Source organism: Monodelphis domestica, chromosome 2, assembly GCF_027887165.1.
Source record: "Monodelphis domestica isolate mMonDom1 chromosome 2, mMonDom1.pri, whole genome shotgun sequence".
Classification (NCBI taxonomy): Eukaryota; Metazoa; Chordata; class Mammalia; order Didelphimorphia; family Didelphidae; genus Monodelphis; species Monodelphis domestica.
The window spans coordinates 80,719,619-80,737,978 of NC_077228.1; the positions used below are offsets into that span (position 1 = coordinate 80,719,619).

Sequence of the window (18,360 nt, forward strand, 5' to 3'; positions counted from 1 at the left end):
TATTTTAATTTAGACCTCAGTTTTTCCATCTGTAAAACATGTGAGTTGAATTAGATGGTCTAATTGAATTCCCTTCAGATTCTAAAATTCTACAATCTTAGGACACTACACAGTCTCCTGTGTACTTTTCCCATATTTCTCACCAAAGAGGTTTAAGAAGGTACTATTATAGTACCTTCACAGTGCATGGATTATAACATGAGACCATGGGATATTAGTGACCTGTCGTCTTCTATGCTGAGAGGTATGTTAGCCACTAGAGTTCAAAGCTCTGACTAATGGCCTGGCATGGTGAGAATCTGACTGATCCTTTCTGAGGGCCTTGCCATTGTTTTTGACACCTGGTAGCTATGCTAATATGCCACATGTGCCCAGCCAAGAGATTTTGTTGAGAAAGACTTGGCAGTTACTCCTCAGGAGTAGTGTGGTTCCAGTGGAAAGTGAGTAGACTCAAGTTCTAGTCCCACCTCTAGTCCTATCAAGGGACATCTCTGATGGGAACATGACAACACATAAAGGATCTTAAGTACTTTGTGCATGGTATGGTAAATCATTGTGACAACCATCCAAGGGCAATGTGGTTCTAGTCTTATCTTCTCCCATACCTACCTTTCAGGGTTATTATGAAGATCAAAGTAGAGAATATTTGTAAAAATCTCATAGCCTATAGTAGGAGCTATGTAAAATGCTTATTCTCACCCTCCTTCTCCCACCAAAACTAACAATGTGACCTTGGAAAAGCTCCTTTATTTCTTTCTCTGGCTCTTAATTTCCTCCTGGGACAGCTAAGTGGCTAGCAGATAGAGCATCAGGCCTGGCGTCGAGAAGACTTCTCTTCCCGAATTCAAATCTGGCCTCTGAAACTTATAGCTGTATGACCCTGGGCAAGTGACTTAACCCTTTTTTGCCTCAGTTTCCTTTTATGTAAGATGAGATGGAGAAAAAAATGACAAATCACTTCAACATCTTTGCCAAGAACACCCCAAATGGGATCAGAGAGAGTTGAATATGACTGAAAAATGACTGAACAATTTCCTCCTATATATGATGGAATTGAACTACTTGTTCTCTGATATCTTTCAGCTTTAATATTCCTATAATTTTATTATTATAATTCCTCCAGCAAGTTCCCATTGTATTTATAGAGCTTGTTGTTGTTCAGTTATTTCAGTCATGGCTTATTCTTTGTGTCCCTATTTGGAGTTTTCTTAGCAAAGACACTGAAGTAGTTTGCCATTTCCTTCTCTAGCTAATTGGACAGATGAGGAAACTGAGGGCAAAAACAGTGAAGTGACTTGCCTAGGGCCACACAGCTAGTAAGTGTCTGAAGCCAGATTAGAACTCTTCCTGAATCCAGGCCCCATATTCTGTCCACTGAGCCATCTAATGACCATTTACAGGACTGCCTTCTTCCTGATCAAGGATACAGCAGAAGTAGGAGATTCCCAACCTCAAGAAACTGATTGTGTATTTCTGCTTGACCAACTACTAAATTAGAAAGACTCATCTCATGCTCATGAAGTAGGTTCTTTGATTTGCTTGGATGAAATAACTCACAAATTACATACATGTCATTTTCTTCTGACATTAAATGCAGACAGAATCTGACTTTTTGGAACTGGGAAATGGAGTTATTTTCCATCTACTTTTGTTATTATATTATTAATAACAATATTATCAACATTAATTATCCTAAACTTTTTAATTTCTAAGAGCAAGGCAGTAGGAAGAGAGAACTTAACTGCCCTTGGGGAGTTCGGGGGGTCAGGCCCAGTCAAGAAACATCCCAGGGTCCTGAAAGAACTGAGAAATGATTGCTAAAATCTCATTTCTCATTTTGAAGCATCACATGGTACAGGAGGACTGTTGCTTGCCTAGAGAAAGCCAAGTATGGCCTCAATTTTTGGAAAGGGGAAGAAAATGGAGTCTGTTAACTGTCAAGCATTGAGCTTGACCTTGACTCCTGGAAAAACTTTAAACTATGTTAAAAGGGTAGTAAATGAAAATCTAGAGAAGGAAGTGGTGATGACAAAGAGTCAGCATGACTTTCTCAACAATGGGTCATATAACACTAACTCAATTTCCTTTTTTGATGGGCTGACTAGACTGGTAGATCAGGGGAATACTGTAGATATAGTTTACCTAGATTTTTGTAAAGCATTTAACAGTCTTGTGCTATTCTTATGTATAAGATGGAGCCTATACAATCACATGGTTAAGTGGATTTGAAACTGCTTTCATGATTTGATGGGGGAAAAATTATTCCTATAAAGATCTCTCTTGTTTTCATTAAGCAACTTGAATAAGATTGTGCCTAACTTATCTTTGGACTTTCCTGAATACCTTCTATATAGTAAACATTTGATTACCGCCCCTGCTTCAATTTACTCATTTGTAAGATGGTGATAATAATAGGACCTACTTCCCAGGGTTGTTGTGACGATAAAATGTGATAGTTGTAAAGCACTTTGTAAACCCTAAAGTGCTACATAAATGCTAGCTATTATTACATAACAGAAGAGAATTGACATGGTTTAGTGGACAGAGAGGACAGCTGGGTGGTAAAGTGGAGAGAACACTGGGCTTGGAATCAGAAAGACTCTTCTTCCTGGATTCAAATCAGGCCTCTTCACCTATTTGCTTTAGTTTCCTTATAGGTAAATGAACTGGAGAAGGAAAAGGCAAACTACCCTCATAAGCTTGCCATGAAAACCCCAAATGGGATCACAGACAGTCAGGCATGATAAAAATAACAATAATAAGTCATTAGAGAGCAGAAAGACCAAGATACACTGTCTTTGAGACCCTGGGCAAATCATTTAACCTCTTAGCATTTTTTTTTAAACCCTTACCTTCCGTCTTGGAGTCAATACTGTGTATTGGCTCCAAGGCAGAAGAGTGGTAAGGGCTAGGCAATGGGGGTTAAGTGACTTGCCCAAGGTCACACAGCTAGGAAGTGGCTGAGGCCAGATTTGAACCTAGGACCTCCCGTCTCTAGGCCTGGCTCTTAATCCACTGAGCTACCCAGCTGCCCCCTATCCTCTTAGCATTTTAGGCAGGTTCCTAAGACTATAAGTTGCACAAAAGGTGCTAAATGCATTGGTTGAAATGGTTCATGTGGGAATTTCTGATGCCTTATGAAATCACAGATCCAGCCCCTAGGCCTTAATATAAGGCACTGTGGAATAATAGATAGCAAGTCAGCCTCAGAGACGGGGTAGACCTAGGTTCAAGTTTCACCCCTGACACTTATTGACTGTGAGATCCTGGGGGCAAATCACTTGACTATTCAGTTCCCAGGAAACTCTAAGATTATTAATGGCAAGTCAGGTACTAATCTGCATTGGTAGAGAGAGTATCCTTACACCAGTGAATTCAGGTCCATTTAAAATACATATATGTGTATAGGTAGGATAGTGGATCCACATCCTGGTTTCAAATCTAGCCAGAGATACTTTTAGCCAGGTAATCCTGAGCAAGACACTTAACCCCAATTGCTTTGCCCTTGCTGCTCTTCAGTCTTAGAATTGATACTCTGTGTGTGTGTGTGTGTGTGTGTGTGTGTGTGTGTGTGTGTGTGTGTGTGTGTGTAAAATAGAATTTGCTCTCATAATGGTCCCTTGAGGTAGAAAAAGGGAAGATTTCATTCTTAGCATTTTCTTAGTTCAGAAAAGTTGTCTAAATTGTTCAGGATCACCCAAGCCAAGAACATGGGGCAGAATTAGAGTGGGGATTAGAAGACAAGTGTCCTGATTCTTGGTCCTATATAATTTCTACTATATTAAACCCACTGTTTATTTGACAATTGAGGGTCCTTTGAGGGAAAACTCTAATCATTATAATCAATATAATCATTATAAATAAGATTTTTCTCTCCCAAGTGGGCAAATTAATTTCAGTTGTGAGTCAAACCCTGCTGTGCCAGGGTCCCTCTCTTTATGTAGATATTGAATGAACCTCATAAGATTTCCTTCTATCCAAATCCCTAGCCCATCAGGACATGCAGAGAGATTTGTGCCAAATGAGAGAAGGAAAGATTGAATTAAAGAACTACCCAAGAAAGAAGTCAGCTTCATAGTTTTTTAAAAATGGAAAAATTCTTGATAAAAATACTCCTATTAGGGCCCTGGGTCAAATTCTGTTATTCTTCTTCCAGTCTCTAACCATGGGAAATTCTTTGAACAACTTTGAGACCTTAGGGAGAGGGTTATACCCATCTTGACTGTAATGGAATACCCTGACTATTCTATCGTCTACTGCATCCACCAACCTGGAGGATTCCTAAGTGCCCTAAGGGAGCCAGCCTATTTCTCAACTTTGAAAGCAAGGACAGATACACACTCCTTCCAGGCTGAGCCTTGGAAAAACCTTAAGCCATTCACTTAATGGTATTCTCTTTGGGGTGATCTCTGGTTTAGGCAATTTGGTGGTGCAGTAAATACCATGATGCACCAGGATTGAGGAAAATGAGTTCAAAACTGGCTCAGACCCTTCTTAGCTAGGAAACCTTAGACACAAATCACTTAAGCTCTGTGTGCCTCCATTTCTTCTACTATAAAATGAGATAATAATACCTATCTCACATGCTTGTTGTGAGGATAAAATGAGATAATTCTTGTAAAGCATTTTGCAAACCTTAAAATATTATATAAATGAGGGAAGAGAAGAGTGCCTAGTGTGTGTCAAACCTTGTGCTAAGTGCTTTTTTATAAATATTGTCTCATGATTGCTAGTTATTATTAGCTATTGTTCTTCAAACCATAGCCTGACTTGCCACTCTCTCCAACCCATACCCAAGGCCCTGACCATGGATTTGCATCATTCTTCATAACACCCAGAAAACCTCCCTATTTAACACCCCTTCTTCCCACTTGGTGGCAATCATAGCACATGTCTATTCTTTGACAGTATTTCTCCCAACCATCCTCATTGTCACTTAAATGTAAGGATCTCCCCAATAAGCCTGTGAAGTAGGTGCTATTATTATCACCATTTCATAAATGAAGAAACTGAGACTCACACTGGTTAAGTGACTTAAAGTGGTTTGTGCAAATAAGAACTGTGTCTGAGGCAAGATCTGAACTCAGATTTTCTTGGCCCTGTTTCCAGAGTTCTATCACCTATGCTGGGCTGCTGTTTAGGCCTCCCTTCCATTCTATTCCCACCCTCAGCAAGGCCAGGTCAGTAAGCTCAGATTCCCTAGCTCAGGGTCTCATTGCCCCTCCTCTGGATAATGACGTAGCCACCTAACTGGCCTCACAGCCTCCAGGACATTCTCATACAAAGATTCTACCAGATTGCTCTTTGGCTCAAAAGCCTTCAGTGATGGTCCCTCCTGGCTATCAAAATCAAAACAAATCAAAACTCCTAATCAGGAGTTCTAGGTTCTCCACAACCTACCTTTTCAGCCTTATCACATCCTGCCCTTTAGTACTATCTATATTCCAGACAAACCAGACTAGTTACAATTTCCTCAAGCTCTGCCTGCCCTTGGCAGCCTCTTTACCTTTCCCATGCTCTGGCATTTGCCTGGAATGCTCTACCTTTTCCTTTAAGTTCTCAGCTCATGACATCTCTCTCCTCCATGAAGCCCTTGTTGATCCCAGTGCAAAATGTTCTCTCCCATCCCAGATCTCCATTTTGAACTCTCCTGTCCATTGAGATGATAACTTGTATCATGGTTGGCCAAATACTTCCTTCATCCTTCCTACTACATTGAAAGGGCAGGAACTCAGTGTCCTCCTGGGGGACACCCACCACTAGAGACTTCCACTTTATGGCATTGAACTACTCTTTGGATCCAGTCATTTGGATCCATGGATGGTTTCCAATCCACTTTACTGTACTAGCATTTAGTCCTCATATAGAATATACATGTATATATCGCTGTTTATTATATATAAATGTGTGTATCCAGATCTACTATATATAAAGTATGTGCAAGACCCTGGTGCAGTGGATAGAGTGCAACGTCTGGAATCAGAAAGACTCATCTTTCTGAGTTCAAATCTGCCCTCAAACATTTAATGGCTTGGTGACCCTGGGCTAGTCACTTCACCCCCTTTGCCTTAGTTTTCTCATCTGTAAAATGAGTTGAAGAAGGAAATGGCAGACCCCTGCAGCATCTTTTTGCCAAGAAAACCCCAAATGGAGGTCAGAGTCAAGCACAACTGAAAATAACTAAACAACACAACAATATACAAGACCCACACACATGTGTGCATATACATATATAAAAATATAACATCTACTATGTATGTATATATACACGTACTGTACATGATATATAAATATAATATAAGCAGATAATACATACATAATAGATGCAGAGTAATCTCAGAGGGAAAGCACTAGCAGTCCTGAACCTCCTGCCAAGTTCTCAGAGATCCAGCCCCAACACCTGCCATTCTGGCATAACCCACTCTGCCACAGCAGCGAATACAGGACGTTCCCTATGGTCAAACCATGCCCCCCTGCTTCTATGTATGTCGTTATCAGATTGAAAAATTGCCTTTATTTCAAAGTATGCCTTTTCTCTTCCCTCACCCCCTCCTAACCTCTATCCTCTGATTCATCCTAAAGCAACTTCTTTTTTTTAATTTCTTTTTCTTTTTGGGCCCTTACTTTATGTCTTAGAATCTACACTGTATTTTGGTTATAAGTCAGAAGAGCAGTAAGGGCTGGCCAAGGGGGATAAGTGACTTGCCCACAGTCACACAGCTAGGAAGTGTCTGAGGTCAGAGATGAACCCAGGAGCTCCTGTCTCTATCCATTGAGCCACCCAACTGCCCCCTTCTTCCCTTCTTTCCCTCAATCTTCTCCTCTTCCTCTCTCCTCTTCCCTCTGGCTTCAGGGAGGGAGTCAGCCTTGACACACATCTGTGTTTGCTGATGTTCTCTGTCTAAAGAAACAATGCTAAAAGTGGTTCCTAAACTGAGCTCAGCTGCTCCCTGTGTGGATAGTCTTTGTCCCAGCAGCCTGGCAACATTGCTCCTCTGTATATCCCAGCATCTTATCCAAAAGACAGACAAGGAGAACACTCCATTCCATCCCCCTCTGCTCTTCCTCACCAGTTCTCTGCCCCCTTAGAAGACTGCTGGGTGGCTGACAGCTCCATGCTGAGTTCCTCTAAGCTAATTCTTCTTCCACCCCCACAGCCCTGTGAAACCAAGCCTGAGTCCCTTAGCAGTGGCTGAGAGATCCTTCTCCCACGAAGGGGTGACTAGAGCCCCTTTAGTCAATCAGTTGGCCCCGTGCTATGGTTGTGGGAGATCTGTACCTGCCTCCCAGGCATTCAACTTAGTAAATTTTTCTTAATACATTTTATTAAAAATATTTTTTTAAAAGATAATCATTGGAACCTGTCATTTTTAAGGGAGCATCCTTCCTGGCCCAGGGTTTTCTTAAGCTCTCCTACAACACTTATCAACACCACCAGAACTGCCCTAGGAGGAAGGCATCTGAAGCCAAAGTCACCTGACTCCAAGTGACTGGTGATGAGTAGAGGGTGTAGTGAATAGGATGCTGTCTTTGGAGCCAGAAAGACCTGAATTCAAGTCCTGACCCTAGACACTTACTAGCTTTGTGATCCAGGCAAGTCCTTGCCTCAGCTTCAGTTTCCTCATCTTAATGATAGGGGCAGCAAAGTCAGGTAGAGGAGAGAGTGCTGGACATGGAATTCAGACAGGCTGGAGTCTGAGTCCTGCCTCGGATACTACTCAGTCAAATGACCTTTGGCAAGTCTTCACACCAAGAGAGGTTCTCTACCTTCTATGCCTTGCTGTATTTCTTCAAATAATGAATGTGCTAAAATTTCTAAAATAGCCTACAGGAGTCTACCACAAATCTCCCTTTAGTAAACTTCTTCTTTATAAAATATTCTAAGAACATTTCAATCCAGGCCAAGTAAAATGGCCTTGAACCATGAATGAAAGAAGCAGGAGGTCCTGTAATCAGGAAGACCTGTGTTTGATTTCTGCTACAGACACTTATGACTTAGGTTGGTCACTAAATCTCTCAGCCTCAGTTTCCTCACCTGTAAAATGGGAATAGTAATAGCACCTACTCCAAGATTGTCGTGAGGATCAAATGGGATAAGATATATAAAGTGCTTTGCAAACCTTAAAGCTCTACATACATTTTAGCTAGTATTGTTGTTATTATAAGGTAATAGGTAGTCCCTGTTTTTAAGCACCAGGAATTCAAATATGAAAGTGAGACAGTTGAAGAGTTCACTTTTTTTTTGAAAAACCCTTACCTTCCATCTTGGAATCAAAACTGTGTATTGGCTCCAAGGCAGAAGAATGTTAAGGGCTAGGCAATGGGGGTTAAGTGACTTGCCCAGGGTCATACAGCTAGGAAGTGACTGAGGCCAAATTTGAACCCAGGACTTCCTATCTCTAGGCCTGATTCTCAATCCACAGCTACTGTAAAATTTAAATTTAGTCTCTACTGATAAAAGTATTATATTTTATGAGGTTTGTTAAAGATTATTAGAAATCAAAGATACCAATTAATAACCCATGTGCCTAGGGCTGATTTAGCCCATTTACAGCCTAATTTCTACATGTTGCAATGTTTCAAGTTGAGGAAGAGAGCTCTTCGGAGGCAGAGAGCCCGTTAAATACTAAATTATAGAGAATTCTGGGAAATACCAAGGACTTCTGGGGATTGAAGTCTGGGGTTCAAATCTCCATTTTTACACTACCCAGCTGCCCCCAAGAGTTTACATTTTAATAATGAGAATCAACACATAGAGGGAAGGGTTAGTCAGGGAAATCTGGAAAGTCCCAGAATGCTAAATAGAACCATAGAACAATTGAATAACATGCCCTTTTCAGACTCAGGGGTAATGTTGACTTCATTACTATACTCAGAGCAAGAGAGGGAATAGTGGGTAAGGTACAAGGTAGCCCCAGGCAGTGAAGCATGGCTGGGGGCACAAACTGTCTAGATATAAAAGTTTTCACCAGACAGGACAGGACAGCCTGGGATGGGGATGTGTGAGGAACTAGAGATCCCATATACAGGTAACAGCAGGGAAATTGGAGCAAGTAGTTAACCTGTTTCAAAGGGGAAGTTTGGAATCCAGTCAGATGGGTGAGTTCTGAGGAGCTGAATAGCCTACAGGCTCAACCAGAATCAGTATAGACTGAAGCAAGAAGTGAAAACAACCCAACAACCATCCAAATATACATATAGCTCCTTTCATAGTAGCCCCAAACTGGAAACTAAAGGGATACCTTCCTATTGGGGGACAACTAAACCAATTACAATATATGAATGTACCAATTATTAATTATTATGTTGTAAGAAATAATGAAATGGACAGTTTCAGAGGAACTAGACCCTCTCTGAACTGATGCAAAGTAATGTGAGTAGAACTAAAAACAATCCCTACCATAACATTATAAAGAGAAACAACTCTAAAAGACTTCAGGATGCTGATAAATCGTGGTTCTGGAGGACTGAAGATGAAGCCTTCTAACCACTTCCTGCAACAGAGGTAATAGACTTAAAATGAAGATTGAGACATGTATTTTTGCACATAAACAATGCAGAAATTAGTTTTCTTTGTTGTTAACTCTCTCTGACCCCATCTGGGGTTTTCTTGACACAGATACTGGAGTAGTTTGCCATTTCCTCCTCCACTCATTTTATAGATGAGGGAATTGAGGCAAATAGGGTTAAGTGACTTGCCCAAGGTCACCCAGGTAGTAAATGTCTGAGACTATATTTAAGCTCAGGAAGAGGAGTATCCCTGACTCCTGGTCTAGCACTTGATGACCTTGTTCTACAGAACCCCTAAATTTACCTTTGTCCCTTGAGAATTTGTCTTAAGTGAACGCCCAGAATGATTCTTTTCTTAGACTGAACAATAAACCTTAAAATGCCAAATCATCTTGACCTAGATAGAATTACTAGAAATAATCAAATCTTAAGTACCCTTTTGACTTAGAAGTTTCTCCCCTTATATCTAGACCTCACCCAGGTAGTCCAGCCCTAGGATGGAATCCTCCTTCCCTGGTCTCCATGTAAGCCAATCAATTGTCCTTCCTTTCTTTTATTCCCCAAGGAGTATATAAGACCCCAAGTTCTGCAGTTCTTTGGAAAATCTCCTTCTAGGTGCATTTCCTCAGAAGAATGTTCCCAGAGCTTGTTTCTGTGTGGTATTTTGCACATTACTCTGTCTTCCTTGTCCTGATTAAAGACTTGTTCTTTCTGGTGTTTAGTCCACTCTGCTATCCACTTGCTTTATGGGTGAGTTCATCCCAGTCACATTTACAGTTATGATTATCATCTGCATATTCCCCTGCATTTTAACTTCCTTCTTTAATCTTAACCTTACTCCTTCTATTCTTTCCCTTGCCTCCAGTGTTTTGCTTTTAATCAAGGATTTGTTCTTTCTAACTAACTACTTTGGTTGTTTTGTTTTTCAAGGTTGACACACACTATATCCCCTGAGCTACCTAGCTGCCCTTACCTGTCACACAGAAGGCATTTAATAAACGTTTATTCTCTTCCTCTTCTCTTTTCCACAGACTTTGATGAGAAGATTCTATTCTAACTTATCCTAATTAAATCTTGTGTCAGAACCAAATTTCTCCAAAGCTCTGGGACTCTAGGATGATTTACTGTTAAAAGTCCTTCTGGAAAGCCTGTGGTTTTTCTCCATCATTTTCACAAGTGGTCTATCCCCCTAATAAAATTGTGAGAACTAAGTAGAGGAATGGCCTTATTTTGCTGTTCTAGGAAAGCTCAGCTAGAAAGTGTGTCCTGCGTCCCCTTCGACTGTCTTTGTAGCAGCAGCCAAAGAATCAAGAAAACCAGGCATATGGAGGCAGATTTTCTAAAAGGGCAGAAGCCCTCCTGCCTGTCCTTTCTTATCTCCTCTCAAAAGTTTCTTTCCTCCTGGTGACTGTCTTCCATGTCATCAGCAATATTTTTTTCTTTTTGAAAGACTTCTCTCTCCTACAAAGCCCCTTCAAAGACTTTGTGTCTTTATAGGAATTGCTTTAGCAGATGCCGTTGCCCCTAGCAACAGCTTCCTTTTACAGACTGGTTTCTGAACCAAACCCTTTCAGAACAATTAATTTTTTTTTCTTAGAACATTTAGATGAGATTTTTTTAAATTTGAAAACTCTTATCTTCTGTCTTAGAATGTGTAGGCAACGGAAGTTAAATGACTTGCCCAGGGTCACACAGCTAGGAAGTGTCTGAGGCCAAATTTGAACCCAGGAACTTCCCATCTCTAGACCCTGGCTGTCAATCTATTGAGCCACCTAGCTTTAAGTGAGATTCTTTGACAAAAATGAGAGATGGTTTTCAAGAACTTTATGATAGACCTTATTAAAACACTGCTCTTGTGAAGATTAAATTTAATTTAATTTAATTCTCTAAAAATGGGCAGATCTCCCCTACCCATTTTTTTAATTTAATCACCAAAAGTGTAAATATCCTACTTAAAAGTTGAGTGGGGAGATCTGCCCATTTTTAGATTTAATCACCAAAGATGTAAATACCCCATTCACTCTTGAGTGGGGGTGGTCTGTGACCCACGTGTCCACATGTGAGACAAATCAGAATTAAACTGACTACCCCTGGGCATTCCTAAAGCAAAGCTTCAACTGTGATTGGTAGACCAAAAATTAGGGGAAGGCACAGGAAATGATGCAAAAGAAAGTGTATTTAAAAAGAACTTACAACTTCCTGAGTGGAGTTTTTTACTTAAAGTTCTGAGTTTGAGTTGAGACTGGAGAGGAATCTGCTGACTGGACCTGAAACCCTGTTCCTGATGAGGCTGTTCTTAAATCTCTTCCTTTTGGACTGACACATGGTGAATGAAAAAGCTGACTCCTTTCCTGGACATTTTCTGGAGAAACTAACCTCAGGAGAGACCTACCTCTTGAGAGAGACATCCCCAGTTCCTCAGCTTTGCCGAGGCCACTAAGGACTAACTCTCTCTGCCCAGGTTGAGCCAGGGGCTGGGAGTAAATTACTTGTTGCTTAAGCTTGATATCTTACCCTATCTTCTCTCTTTTTCTTCACTCTTTCTATATTTTGTAAATAAATCTCTTTGGAATAAATTAAATTCCAGGCGACCCTATTTTAAATATATATTATAACATTAAATTATATTATAACATTATAATTATAACATTAAATATATATTATAATACCTTTTCCCCTTACACTCTGTTAAGGATGTGCCTATAACATTCCCCCAGATATTACCACAAACAATAATAATAGCTATCATTTATATAGCAACTTTAGGGTTTTCAGAGCATTTTCCAATTATTATCTCAGTCAATCCTCACAACAACTTTGGGAGGTAGATGCTATTATTATTCTCATTTTAAAGAAGAGAAAACTGAGGCAATAGAGGTAAAGTGACTTGTGCTGGGTCATACAGTTTGAAATCAGGTTTTCCTGACCCAGCACTCTATCCATGACCCAGATAGCTACCTATATAAATAATCAGATTATGTAATGATCTAGTTAACATAGCCCTGGTATTAGCCCTTGTCCTTTACTAGTATTTTCAGCATAATTTTTTGTTTATTTTATTGGCACAAGGAATTCACAGTAAGGAAACTCCCTCTAATAATGCAGACAAGCAACTTCCCTCATTTGCAACCTTTGAGATTGTGTCTCTAATCAGGGTATCACTGAGAGGGCAGGCTGTTTAGGGTTACTTGTACACCATCTGTCTCTGGGAGACTCAGATTGTGTCACCATCCCATTCCTCCATGTATGAATGTGCTGCATAATGACAAGAGAGACAGCAGGCTATGATAGAAATGACCTGCCTGGATTTAGGGCCTACCTCTGAGTCCCAGCCCAGTTTACTAGCTAGTATGATCTTGGTAAATCATTTAACTCTCTGAGACTCATTTTCTTTGCATGTAAAATGGGAACAATAACACAGGCATGACCTCTCCTCACAGAGGGTTACTATACTGCTGTGGATATCAGACAGTCTAGATTCAGAAACTAGGAAAAACTTTCAAGGAACACAGGAGGAAATCCCCATCTCCCACTGTTCCCTCATGTCATTCCCGTGTTGTGTGATATTAAAGACTTACTTCTCCATCCTATAAAAGACTATTCCTCGTTGGAAATAAGCCACTGCTAAATGTTGGTCTCTCTTCAAGCTGCTGGTAAAGGCCTGTAAGAGAGAAAGTGATTTTGTATATAGGTATGCAAGTCAGGATGGCCACCTTGGGCCTGAGAGCTGGGGGTTGTCTAGAGGGTGGGCAAAAGGAGCCAGAAACGTATGGCTCCTTCTGAGGAAGACAGGCATAAAGAAGTTAGGCAGGAAAATAAAGGAGATGGGCTTAGAAGGCCAACAGAAGTAGTGAAGCAGGAGCAACCAAGCTCAAGGAGATTTTTTAAAAATAGGAATAAATTGGCCATTCCAACCTTCTCCATTGTTGCTCGGCTTTGAACAAAAAGCCCATTATGGGGGTAAGCTCTAAAGATATTAACAGTGAATAAAGACAGTCTCATATTTTCCACCCAACTTCATACTTTCTCCTTGTCTACACTTTCCTTTCCAGGAGAACTCACTGTCTCTCTCCTGTGTATTTCTGTTAGCCCTTTGATCCCACTGCTGTTTACCAAGAAACCCACTTTCTCCTTAAATTAGCAAGCACACCTGTTTACATTTTAATCTCCAGCCAGTATATATAGATATTAGAGCTAGAGTCTGTTTGTGACATGCCTCTGGGTTCACTTACTTGGCTGCCTGACCCATCTATCTACACATCAATCTGTGAATGGATTTAATGTTTTATGTCATTGAGATAAATCAGCTTTTGCTGATGCCAACCCTCCTTCCCCCCATCCCAAGCTGATGATCATTTCCCCCCTCTCTCCATCCTGGACTTCATATAAACTTTGTAAGTGACTGAAGAAGATTGCCAGCACTAAAGGGAATGCTGGGTGTAGAGAAGCGGGCAAAGACTAGGAAGTTTCAGAAGAGCGAGACGAAGGGATGCTTGTCTTCAGGCTGTGGTGTGGGGAAAATGTGTGTGTCCTGCCCCACCAAAAGTATATTTTCCAGGATGATGGCACCCTGGGACAAATGCCCAAGTGCCCTATTCTAGTTAAGGTTTTGAGGCTGCAACTGAAAAAAGTTAAATGGATTCATGTCCATTTACTCTGTAAAAAACAAATCTTCCCTAATTATACTCTTTCCACCACTCCATCATCCCATAACCTGCCTGCATGTAGCTCGCTCCAGGAGAGGAATATGGCACCTCCATAGATAACTGCAAGCCTTGCCCAAGTCTGATTGCCATCCACCTTCTCTTGGGAAGATGATAGTGAGTGGCATGAATGATTGAACTTTGTGGGTCTCCCAGTCTAGCAAGGCATTTGGTATACAATAAGCACTTAGTAATTGCCAAATGAATCTGAGATGAACATGAGATGGTATGAAACCACAACCTAAGTGGGAAGGTCCAAGGGGCACAAGAGGAGTTCAGGAAGGGGGAACAGCTCAAGAAGGCTTCCCAGAGATGACAGATCTTGAAGGATAGATCCCATTTGGAGATGCTAAGAGAAGAAAACATCCCCCATCAGGAGGTATGACTTGGAGGCATCTCATAGGCACAAAGCAGGGGCATATGTGCTAGACTCACCTTTTCTGCCTCCTGCAGTTTTTCCAGGATCATATAGATGCAGCCAATGTTAAAGGAGATCCGGGAATGGGGATCCTGAACTCCAGTGAAGGCTTCCAAGGCTCCGTGCCAGTCCTTCTTGTCTGCAGCCAGCACCCCTTCATTCCAAAGGCGGATTGCCTCCGCTAAGGACATGGCCAGAGAAGAACGGGAGGTAGAGATCACAGACTGTGCCCCAAAAGGAGCTCTGAAGTGTAGGGCAGGGGTGGAAGGAAAAAGAGATTAATGGAGAAGTATTTCCCACCAGGCCCCGTTCCCTTCTGTCTCTCCTGGACAGGGCAAGGGCGAGGGTTTTGGTGTTTTTCCTTCTTCAAGTGGGGCCTCAGAAGAGGATCTAGTCCTCCCCTCACTGGCTTCTCTTGTGTTGTAAGCATGTCAGGAAATGTCCCCACCTTTTAGGGGGAAGGAGGGAGGTGGGGGTGGAGAGGAGGGGAGGGGTAGGGAAAGAGGAAGTACATCAAATGTTTTCTGCAATGGATCAGTTCCTCTAAATGGTTCTGCTCTGTCATTTTCAGTCCCTCCCACTCTGTCCTGTTCTCTTCAGGCTTCTACGCCAAGCTCTGACACTTTCCACCTGTGTGACCTTGGACCAATCATTTCCTCAGTTTCCCTATCTGAAAGGATGGGAGTGGATGTGGTGCTGCAATTAGAAGTTCTCTTCGACTCTTTTAGAAGTCTAATTCACAGCTCAGTGGATCTAGAGGCAGGCCCAGAGAGTGGAGGTCCTGGATTCAAATTTTCTGGCCTTGGGTACTTTCTAACTGTGACCCCAGGCAAGTCACTTAACCCCATTGCCTAGCTTACTGCTTTTCTATCTTGGAACCAATACCTAATATTGATTCTAAGATGGAAGGTAAAGGTTTTTAAAAATTCAATTTTAATTCACATTAGCTGATGTTATAAAAATGAATAATATACTCTAATAAAAATATAGATTGAAAATAAAAATGTTGTGGGGGAGTATTTGTGTATGTGTATGTATATGCCTGTGCAAATTTTTGCCATGTTATAAATATAAAGTTATCTTAAAATATATAAAATAAAAGTTATCTTAAAATTTGAAAACAGCTGATCTTGAACAGTTTGAAAGACCCTATTCTTTTGCTTAGGAAATTGGTTTGTCATAATTAAATACAAAGGTAAGTTTTTTTCTTTCAACTCTTGAATGACTCATGAATTTTTAATTAATGGGCTCTGAGTCCATTAATGAGGTTTTATTATCTATAATATACTACATATTATAAGTTTCCTTTGGAATGCTTTTGATTAGTTATAATGCTAGAACACCCCATTTCTTCCTGTGTTTGTGAAAAAGGTATGTGTGGGGTAGCTTGTGGAACCAAAATATAACTTTTTAGTTCTGGGAATGTTCAACAACTACTTTTTGTGGTAGAAAGAATGCTAGATTTGGTGGTGGTGGTGGGTCAGAGGCTAGGATCACAATCCTGACTCTGAACACTTTGGATCTAGTTTCCTTATTTATTAAATGATGGGGTTAGATTCAACCAGTGGCTTGAGAGCCTTTTATTGTGTCATGGACCCCTCCGGCAGCCTGATGAAACTTATAGACTCCTTTTTTTTTTTAACCCTTACCTTCTGTCTTAGAACCAATACTATGTGGTAGAAAAGTTATGGGAGTTAAGTGACTTGCACAGGTTCACACATCTAAGAAATGTTTGAGGCCAGAATTGAACCTGAGATCTCTCTTCTCCAGGCCTGGCTTTCTATCCATCAAGCCACCTAGCTGCCTACCTCAAAATAACATTTTTAAAATACATAAAATGCAGGTGATTATCAAGGAAACCAGTTATGTTGAAAAGCTATCAAAATATTTTTCAAATGAACTCTCTGGACTCCCAGGTTGAGAAAAATTTAAGCTCACTGAGGGCAGGCATGTATGTCACATATCCATCAATATGCTCAGCCCAATCATGGCACATTTTAGGTACTCAAAAACACCCAGCACTTAGCACAGTGCTTGGTATACAGCAGGTGCTTAATAAATATTTGTTTACTGACCTACTGGCTGACTTGTTCCATTCCCACAGCTTTTCAGAAGCATGGCAGTTGTTTATACCAACACAACTTGTTATAACATTAGTTGTAGAGCCAAAAAAGAAGCAGTACACTGAGGCCATTATCTCTGGGCCAGAAACACAAGCATCCTTCATGTTACTGGATTTGGCCAGAATTCACAAACACCTGGGCCAATGCACTCTGGCTAGAGGAGCTAGAGGAGTTCCCTGCAGCTTAGTTTGCTGGGTTAGCTGTTATCAACAGCTCCCCCTCCCTCCCTCCCTCTCCCTCTCCCTCTCTCTCTCTCTCCCTCCCTCTCTCTCTCTCTCTCTCTCTCTCTCTCTCTCTCTCTCTCTCTCTCTCTCTCTCTCTCTCTCTCTCTCTTTCTCTCTCTCTCTCTCTCTTTCTCTCTCTCTCTCTCTCTCTCTCTCTCTCTCTCTCTCTCTCTCTCTCTCTCTCTCTCTCTCTCTCTCTCTCTCTCTCTCTCTCTCTCCCTCTCTCCCTACCCCTCTTTCTCCCCCTTCTTCCCTCCCCATCTTTCTATCGGCATATCTCTATCTCTGTATTATAAGAGTAATATTAAGAATTTAGGTCTTATTACATTAACTCTATGGACAGCTCCTCTTCTCCTTATCCATAGAGTTAATGTAATATGACCTAAATTCTTAATATTACTCTTATAGTATCTATCTCTATCCATCCCTCCCTCCCTCCCTTCCCATCTCTGTCTCCTCTTTCTTCCACTCTCTTCCCACTACTCCTTTCAGTTGGCTGCTTGAACCAGAAGAATGAAAGAATGAAGTCTTTTTTTTTAAGTCATCTGCCCTCCCATCTGGAATCTCTCTTTTTCCTATCTCCAAACCATAAATGGTACACAGACACTAAATAAGGGATGATGAAAGGAAAAAAAAAACTTTCAAAACCTGGTAAAATGGTTCCCAATCTCTTCAAGTATGAAGATCCCTTTGATAAAAGATGCATTTAATATCAGTTGATTGAAAAAAGGACATAATAGCTTATAAATAAATTTGTACTTTATCACAATAACATACATGCATATTTTAAAAGTAATATAAAAACAAAATATTATTTTAAAATTATAATTACATATTTGCATGTAATTATAAGTTTAAAAGTTCATATACATATGCATGTGAGACATATTCAGTCAATAGAAGGTTATTTGTTAAAGATTAAAATGACCATTAGGGACAACTAGGTGGCTCAGTGGTTTGAGAGGTAGGCTTAGAGATGGGAGATCCTGGATTCAAATTTGAACTCGGACACTTCCAAGCTGTATGACCCTGGGCAAGTCATTTAACCCCCCACTAACTAGCCCTAACCACTCTTCTGCCTTGGAACCAATACCAATATTGATTTTAAGACAGAAGGTAAGGGTTTTTTTTTTAATGGCCTTGGTAATATCCATATTCATATTGTATTTGCAATAACCCTGCTATCCCTCTAGAGTCCATGACCCATAGGTTAGGAACTCATAACATAGAGGAGTTTTTCATGGGTTGGCAGCAGCAATTCATAAGAAAAAAAAATGTATGGGGTGGTAAGTCTTAGTTAACCACAAACTAAATATGAGCCAGTGGTCTGTTGTAGTTGCTAAGAAACTCTAAAACCTCAATAATAAAAAATAGACTGAACA

General features: G+C 40.7%; 1 protein-coding gene and 1 long non-coding RNA gene across 5 annotated transcripts in view; one reads left to right on the forward strand and one right to left on the reverse strand.

The window, feature by feature from the left end:
- The window catches only part of NCF2 (neutrophil cytosolic factor 2), a 38,476-nt gene extending 23,418 nt beyond the window's left edge, over nt 1-15,058 (reverse strand). For all 3 annotated transcript variants that reach the window (XM_007480946.3, XM_007480945.3, XM_056815634.1), the window contains exons 1-2: nt 14,649-15,058; nt 13,089-13,171 (exon numbers count right to left, since the gene is read on the reverse strand). In XM_007480946.3, the coding sequence (XP_007481008.1) occupies nt 13,089-13,171; nt 14,649-14,822 (257 nt within the window). In that variant the 5' untranslated portion in view covers nt 14,823-15,058. The remainder of the gene's footprint in view (nt 1-13,088; nt 13,172-14,648) is intronic.
- Nucleotides 1-18,360, forward strand: part of LOC103099218 (uncharacterized) — a 43,946-nt gene that overhangs the window by 17,132 nt on the left and 8,454 nt on the right. The window contains exon 3 of one of the 2 annotated variants that reach the window (XR_008916120.1): nt 1-4,651. This exon is cut by the window's left edge and continues 1,095 nt beyond it. The exons of the other annotated variant lie outside the window; for it this stretch is intronic. This is a non-coding gene — a long non-coding RNA (uncharacterized LOC103099218). Of the gene's footprint in view, nt 4,652-18,360 lie in introns of those variants that run through there. 2 annotated transcript variants of the gene reach the window in all.